At 49.2% G+C, this 8,342-nt stretch overlaps 1 protein-coding gene across 1 annotated transcript; it reads left to right on the forward strand.

Annotated features, from left to right (window-relative positions):
* Positions 1–78: 78 nt before the first annotated feature.
* Positions 79–7,006, forward strand: RHBDD2 (rhomboid domain containing 2). Its single transcript, XM_064467791.1, has 4 exons — positions 79–273; positions 1,396–1,797; positions 2,189–2,339; positions 4,526–7,006. Exons 1-4 carry the CDS (start codon positions 123–125, stop codon positions 4,962–4,964), a joined length of 1,143 nt encoding a protein of 380 aa, XP_064323861.1. The 5' UTR covers positions 79–122; the 3' UTR covers positions 4,965–7,006.
* The last annotated feature ends 1,336 nt before the right edge of the window (positions 7,007–8,342 follow it).

Genomic DNA, 8,342 nt, shown 5'->3' on the forward strand with positions numbered 1-8,342 from the left:
AAAAAAACCCCAAACCCCGCCCGCCTGTCTCCATGGTAACGGGGCGCCTCAGCGCCTCGCGTTGCCAGGGCAACGGTGCAGGCCTTCCGGCGGCGGCCGGAAGCGGGGCGGCGGGCAGCAGTATGGCGGCGGGGTGGGAGCGCCCGTCGGTCGCTGCCGCCGTTACGCTGCTGCTGTCACTCGGTGCCTCCGCGCCTGGGCTGCTGCGGGGAACCCCCGCCGCCGCCCGCTCCGCCGCCTCGCTGCGGCCCGCCGCCCTGCGTGCGGGGGAAGGTGAGCGGGGGCCGCCCGGGCGGAGTACCCGCTGCCTCCTCGCCGCTCCGTCCCCCCCGTCGGTCCCCCGTTCTAGGCCTTCCCCAAATCCCCCACTAAGCCTTCGCTTCCGTCTTCTCCGGGCCTTCCCTGTATCCTCCCCTTGACCCCTTGGACCCCCCCTCAGCTCCCATTTCTAGGCACTTCCTCGAACCCTTCACCGAGCCTGCGACTCCCTCCGGGGCCCGCCTCTCGGGGCCCTCCCCCTTGCTCTTCCTCGCTCCTCGGTCTCCAGGCTCTTCCCTAGCTCTGCACCGAGCCTGCTAGGCATCCATCTCAGCCCCCCGTTATCAGGCTGCTCCCCCTCCACCCCCATCTCTGGCCCTTGCAGAGTGGGAGCATGCTGCTAGGAGCTCAGGGGATTTGCTTCCTCAGCCCCTGTGGTGGTCACACAACTGTTTTTATTGCGCTATTAATTACTGTGTCTCTAGCTACCAGCATGCAGTGATTTGTTTTAGCAATGCAGTGCTCTCATGGATGAATTCAGCCATCTCCTCACTTGACTCCAGGGGGGCGGTCAGGTTGCATCAGGTTATACTCTCGACTGCTGTGTTTCTTGCTATAGGTTAGGCTGATGGGAGGGAGGTGGAGAACTCTTTGCCTCAGTCCTCACTGAGTGCCTAGAAGAACAGTTGATTGGAGGGCCTAGGAGCACTTCTGAGGCCTGATAACCTCCAGGCATTTTTTGTGAGAAAAATGAGCCTTCTAACAGTTCAAGAAGTGTTTATCTGTTAAGCAAAATCATAGTTACTGTAACAGTCATTTTTATGTCTCCTGTCTTCTCTTTTAATGAGACTGAAATTTACTACAGATACTGCTGCTTTTTTCCAGGCAGCTTCCCAGGAAGCAGCAAGAGTCACTCCATATGTCAGCGATACCCAAGATAGCACTTGTTTTAACTCTATTTGCTTATTTACGCTTGGTTTTAAAGGCCTCAAGTTCCTTTTCTTCTACACCAGAACAGAAACAAAAGCTAGTAATTAATCCTGTTGTCTCACTCTCTGTCTGCTTAAGCATGTCATTGTAGTGGTTTAAAATAAAGTTATTGCTGCCTCTGCCTTTCTAATGTGCTGGTGTGCTCAGTTCACAGGTTAGTTACCTACATCTTTGTCTACGAAGACCTCATATCCTTGACCTGCGGTGCCATTATCATCTGGTATTTTGCTGGCAGCTTTGAGAAGAATGTTGGCACTGTGAAGCACTGCTTCCTCACTGTCATGTTTGCCGTCGTCTCCGCCCTCCTGTACCTCTTACTCGAGACCGTTGTCTCAAAGGTGTCAGAGGTGGAAGATGCCAAAGGATTCATGCCAGTAGCTTTTGCTACGTTGGGTGTGTCCACTACCCGCTCACGGATGAAGAGGACGCTGGTTTTTGGCATTAGAGTTCCAGTGGTACTGGTGCCATGGTTTATGCTCTGCATAGCATGGTTTATCCCCCACTCTTCTCTCTTGAGTAACCTGTGTGGGCTCCTAGCTGGAGAAGCCTGTATCCTTTCCAAGTGCAAAGCGCTGAAACGGAGCGGGATCGCTTGTTCATGAGGCGGAGAACCTGCTGTGGTTCTCATTGGCGAGGTGCGCTGGCTTTATGGTGTTTCTTGGGCTCTTGCTCTGCATTAAACTCTTGCTGGCTTTGCCAGTCCTCATCACACCCGGTTCTGCATTTATTTTTCACCTTGTGCTTCTGCTTCCCCTGTGTCTTTAATGCACACAGAGAACATGGAGCTGGGAAGGGTGATGGTCTGCGAAGGTGGCATTGGGTAGGACTTGGGAGAATTCTCTAGGGAAAGTAGTTTGTGGGTGGAGCAGGATTGTGTGTGGCTGTGTTAGAAATAAGGGCGTTTTGTCTGCAGTCCTCCTTAACACGCTGATGACTTCAGATGGTCTTGGCTACTGTTTCTGCTTGGATTTTCCAGAGTCGGTGAGCTCTAAACTGGACCGGGTCTTCCCTTTCAGACTGCTAAAGAGGATACCAGGGCTGAAATATATCCCAGGGTCCTTAGCAGAGAGAAGAGCCTCCGAAAGTTGCAAGTAAGTACAGGATTTCCTGTGAAAGGTCTTATGATATAGGGGAATTTGGAGACATAAGTGGAGGCACTAAATAGATTTTAAAAGCCGTATCGTGCTTGTCGTGTTCATATCCTGGGTGTGAAAGGGAACGTACTGACCCATTGATGTTACGCTGGTGACGTGACTATGACTAATACATTATCACACATTAACTCAACCAGGTCTTTCAGTGAAAGCTAAATCGAAGTGAAAGACCTCTCATTTGCTCCAAGTGTGTGTACATTTGCAGCTTGTCAGACTTGAAGGCTAAATCATGCTGTTCTGCCCTAACATTAGGACTTACAGCGTTTGTTCGTGGCTGTATTGCTCCCTGGGGTGTGATCTTTACATTTCTTTGCCCCACCTTGCCTCCCAGGAATGCTGTGAAGTGAGTTGTGTCCAAATTTATGTAGGAGCATTATAAATTAAAGGCGTCACTTACAAAGTTCAATGTGGACCTTTCAATGCATGTTTTCAGTGTGAAGGCAAGGTTGCTTTACCAAAAAGAAACCTTGGGGCCTGTGGCTGATGTTCAGGAATGGTTTTAAGTTTGTGTATGTTACAAGCCATGAGAACTCACTTGCATTCTAAAAAGCTTGGAAATCTAGGTCAAATTTTTCCCTGTTCTAAGATGTCATTTCCGTTTCGCAGAGGAAGGATGGTTTTCTATTAAGGGTTAAATTCTATGTATTTAAGCCATCAGCTCACTGTAAAGCATTCTTTGAAGTGGAAACATTCCCAAGTGTTTGCATCTACCTTCACCCCCAGGGAAACAGTAAAGGAAGCCCTTGCCTGCAGCAGGAGTGTACCTCAGATCCATTAGGGCACTCAAACATGTGAGTGCTTGCAGGGGAGGCCAGGCAGATCCAGTAGCATTCGTTTTCTTACTCTCTTCCTTCTGTGCAAGTGCTGCTTTTGGGAGGAGGGACTGTCTTGCTGCATACTGAGCCTGTATCTGCATCGGCCTAATGCTTCTGCTAATAACTGTTGTGCACATCATCTAAGCTCTGTGTCTAAACCTGCTTTCTTTAGGTAAAGTTAACATAACTAGACTGTTCTGGCTCAAAGGTATTTACATGAACATGTGACTATCAAGCAAAGTGTGGGAAGGTGTTTCTAGGATGTTTCCATTTCAGCAGCTAAATTTGCATGTCTCTGTGTCTTAGACACAAGTTGTATGTGTGCTTCTGGGGCTTAATTTTTAGTATTTTGATTCTTATTCCCAAGTACATGCTCTTGATGGTTGGGGTTTTGGGTTGGTTGGGATTTTTTTGTGCTTTGTTTATTTATTTTTTTTTTCATAAGACTTGTGGCATCAACTTGCCACCAGAAAGGAGACATTTCTAGAAGGCTGAGGCTTTGACATCATGTTTGAGTCCACAAATAAAACAAACCAAAACCAAAACCACACCCCATATTAAAAAAAAAAAGTCCAAGCCCAAAACCCCAGCATGAGCCAGTCTCTTATTCTTGCTGGGAATCTGGGCATCACAGTCTTCGTGAATACTGTCTTGATTCTCAGCACACATCTTAGTGTTGTGCGTGGGCTGAGCAGTACTCCTGAAGTCCCAGAGGCTTTGGCTTCTAGGCAGATTGCCTCACTTGATACGTTTCAGCGGGATGAGTCATGCCTTCTGTTGGCAAAGGCTGCTTCTAGACCTTGCTTCTGAATGATTAATTTTATTTGTAACTCTCTCCTCCTTCCCTTTTCTCTCTATACCCTGGGCTCTTCCTCACACCAAAGGCCTTTATGGCTTCTTGATAATAACTCTTGGCAGCTGTGACTTATCCTGATTAATAACCTAGCAGATGTGTCATTCAGTGGAAGGCAGGGAGGATGCATATGGAAATCTTAAAGCACATTGCAGTTTGGCTTGTGTGTTCTATGCACAAAGAGACTCGGGGGCAAGAACCGCGCTCGTTCAGTGGCTGTGGAATTGGTGTGGGTTGGCAGTGGGAACATCTGTCCTGGGAGGCCAGTAAACCTATTTTTACTCAGGTGCTGCTTATCATACGAGCTTCTGTTGTTGTAGTGAATCTCTCTGATGGATTGCAGTGACCTTTCTGAGCACTGGTCAGGAGAAAATCTACCCCCAGGACACTTCCAGCTCTAATTAGGCAATGCCAGTTCTGAACACAGCATAACCTTCTGTTTTCTTCCCGCCCAGGATTAACCCTGCACCAGGCGCATACCCCACCCAAAGCTACTACTGCTCTTCGCCTCCAGCTCTTCCCGCTTTCCAGATGCAGCACCCCAATGCTCAGAGCCAGGGGTTTCAACACAGCTGTGCTCCAGGATGTGGCCACACTCTGGGACACAAGGACTCTCAGCACAGCCATGCTGCAGGACACAGCTTCCCTTTTTCCCCCTACCAAGCCAGAGGTGCCTTTGGAGAGTGTTACGTGCAGGCCCACACTGGTGCTGGAGCCTCGTCCGGACAGTGCTGCCAGCTGGGCAAGTTCTCTCCCCCACAGCATGCGTGCCTGACTGATCCACAGACACCCACAGGCGTGGGCCCCCTGGCTGGGGTTCAGCAAGTGTCAGGGTACCCAGCAGCCACAGTGGCTCCTGTTTCAGCTGAACTTTTGAAAGTCCAGGTGTACTGATCCTCCAGAAAGCAGCAGGACGCTCATACTGTGGCAGGACCATGGTGTGATGCTCACACAGCAGTGCGTTGCTGGCAGCTTTGCTGTATCTGGGGAATGGGTTGGTAGCTCCACTGTAGGCCATTCCCCTGCTCCCTGGCACAAACTATTTTAATTATATTTCCTTTTATAACTTTTTTTTTACTTTTTTATATTGCTGGGGGATGTGGACTGTATTGCCTCTGCACTTCTCATCCTTTCGGAGTCTTTTCATTGCCATATTTAACAGCTGCCTTTTTCCACACTGCCACTAGAGTTATGGTGTATCAGCTCCGCACCTCAAGCTAGGAACCTAATTGTCAAAACACTGGACTAATCTGGGCTTTAACCAGGCCGCAGCAATAAGCACATAGGGGCTACACAGAGGCTTTTAGCCTCCTATCTTGTTTACAGGTGTGATGTAACTAGGACCCAAAAGAGGTAGAAATCATGAAAACCTTAGTTTATAACTTAATATTTCAGTGGAGGAGGACAAATGTCTCTGCTACCAGTGACTTCTCCACTAAGAGTGTGGCTTGAAGGAGGCTTGTTAAACCAGGGCTGAGGCAAGAGGATAGAATACAGAAGACCCTTTTCTGCCCCCCAAAACACAGCTCTAAAATGCTGAAGGTCCTTCTTAGCTGCAGTCTGTGCACATATCAACATGTTACCTTCGTTATCGGATAGCACTGCTCTAGCTGAGCCTGTGTTGCCAGCCCTTATTGGTAAGGCAACCTCAGATGCGTGCAAAGCAGTGGAAGACTTTTCAGTAAAGGATTTTGCGCATTTATGGAGCAAATGTATATAAAGCCAAGGAGCTGGGCAGGACCTTAACAGTGGTTTAGAAGAATTAACTGGAATGTAGCAATTCCATTGGGGGTGTTCACACTGCTCAGCTTTAGATGTCTCACCCACCAATATTACCACAATCTCTCTCTGTTTTCTTCAGAGCTGGTGGAAAGGGCTGTGGGAGAGGGGAGTTTTCAGCAAGGGATTCAGAGCTGGATGCAGTGTTTGGTGCCTGTGGGAGTTCGGTCGAGTTGGTGGGACTTGAGCCTTATTTCCAGCTCTGTAGCTGCTTTACTGTGCCAGGAGGAATCTGCTGTCTCTGTAAATCCGTGATCTCAACTATTGTCTTTGACTCTTGGCTTAGAGTTTTGTTGTGCTCAAAAAAAAAAAAAACCCAAACCAAACACAAAAACCCCAAACCCAAAAACTAGTGCTTCGTGAAGCACAAAGTGCCATTACTTGGAGATGTTCTTGCAGTGCCTAACCTGTCCCTCTGAAACCGCAACAGCCTCGGGGCTCCTCCGTGCTATCAGCGAGCCAAGGTCGTAGGCAGCGTCGGCAGCTGCATGCTCCAGAGCACGTACGTGCCTCTTCCTTTTTTCTCCTCCTCAGTGTCTGAAGAAGCCCGGTGTTGCCGTAGAGCCGCTTACTTCTCCAGCAGCCCTTCTGGGATGACTGCCACAGTTATGTGTGGCCTCGCAGGGGCTTGCTCTGGGGGAAGACCAAAGTGAATGCTGAGGACTTAGACCTCAGTTGCGCATTAGTAAGAAGCTCTGCTCGCAAAGGTGGGCACTCCTGCATGGGGGCTTTCTGCAGGTGGATGCAGCAATTTGGGAACCAGCCTGGAGTTGGTGACCAGCTCCCTCTCATCCCTGATTGCTTCAGTGCTCCATGGGATCACAAATGGACTTGACTTCACAGTCCTGTTTTTCCTGCTGACAGCAATTGCATTGTTACATGCTTAGTGTGGAGCAAGAACAGGATAAGGTGCTTGTTTGGAACTTAGAAACCTGTTTTTAATACCAGGAAAGAAATACTAGAGATAACATGGAAATGTTGATACTGCACTCTCGCTAGTGCCTTGTTTTTCCTCCCTGTGAGATCCTTGCCTGTAAGCCTAGGAATTTTATCACTGATTTTTCCAGAAGCGTGCAGAAGGGTGATGATGACTGGTAGCAATTGCAAATATTGTATACCTTCAAATTGTAAGTTTTAAACACAATCTGAAAGACAAACTGCTGCATCTCTGGGTTTGCTTTCAAGTGGGGAGCTGGAACGTGCCCCTCTGGGTGGTGGGCCAGGTGCGATGGGGACTGTGGGGCAGGCTGTGGGTGTCTGATGGGTGCTAGCTGCAGGTCTGGCCAATGACGAAGGACGTGCACTGGGGATGGGCAGTGCTGCAGATCAGAAAACGCTCGTGGGGCTGGAAACTGGTTATTTTCTCTTTCTGACTCATATCAGTTGATCTGCTAAAGATTCATTCTCCCTGCAGAGCTTTCAAAGGGATGGTGTGTTTCAAGTGAGTAATTTCGTGGCTTTACAGTGGTAGAGAAAGGCCTGGCCTGTAAGAGTCACTGTAGCGTCACTGCTGGCAGCGACAACAGCCCCAAGCCTGGCCGGTGTGGGGAACAGACAGCAACCCTCCTTCCAGGAGGTACAGTGGGCCCCTTGGCGCCGGCAGCGGGGGGACTTGCCCGTGTGCAAGGGAGCAGGTACCAACAACTACCCTTTCCTTGCTGGGACGAGGCAATGGCCATGGGTGAGCCCTGGGGATGGGACATAGCAGAATGGGCACAAAACCACAGTTAGGGGTTTTTTCCTTCTGCTCCCAGCTCTTTTGTGAGCTTCCTGATGACCCTGGCAGTTCAGTTGGTCTCTCTGATCTCTACAGCTTCCAGCGTGTCCCCAGGGCTGTTCCGAGTCCAGCTGTACAACTGCCACGACACCTACCTGTCACTTACAATGTGTTGTATCTGTGGTCAGTGTCTTTCAGATGGATGGTTGCAAAGATTTTATTTTTTTCAGTTAAGTGTCTGTTCTCTGTTTTTCCCGAGGGCAGCTGTTTCACAGTGAAATGCTGTTGTACAAATCAGCTGAGGACCTTCTGCTTTTCTAGCAGCGGAGTCCAAGCAAGTCCCATGTCCCCAGGGCTGGTGGCAAACTTGGAACTCCTCACTCAGGGAAGGCGGATTGCTGGGAGAGAAGGAAGGGGTCAGGATGAGATGTTTACAAACATGTCTGAACGCTGAAAGGAGATATTAAATTTGTATGAAGGAGGTAAAAAATCATCAGCTTGTTGGGCTTTGGCATTTGCCTAAGCTCACAGCAAGGTTACTGATCACACGTTGCAGTACCAGATCTTTTCCTTGGAGGGGAGACAGAGAATTGAAGTTGCTAAAGCAGGGTGGGGAGGGTGGGGCAAAAAAAATAATTAGTAAATCAAAAACCAGTTCATCCTGGGATAGCTGTCCCTGGGGAACATGCTGTCCCTGAAGATTTGTTATTTTGTGCCTCTGGTACATTCCCAGTAAAACTGCTGCTTCTTTCAATGTTAGTCTGGCATCTGCCCTG

This window comes from Phalacrocorax carbo, chromosome 17 (assembly GCF_963921805.1).
Source record: "Phalacrocorax carbo chromosome 17, bPhaCar2.1, whole genome shotgun sequence".
NCBI classification, from domain to species: domain Eukaryota; kingdom Metazoa; phylum Chordata; class Aves; order Suliformes; family Phalacrocoracidae; genus Phalacrocorax; species Phalacrocorax carbo.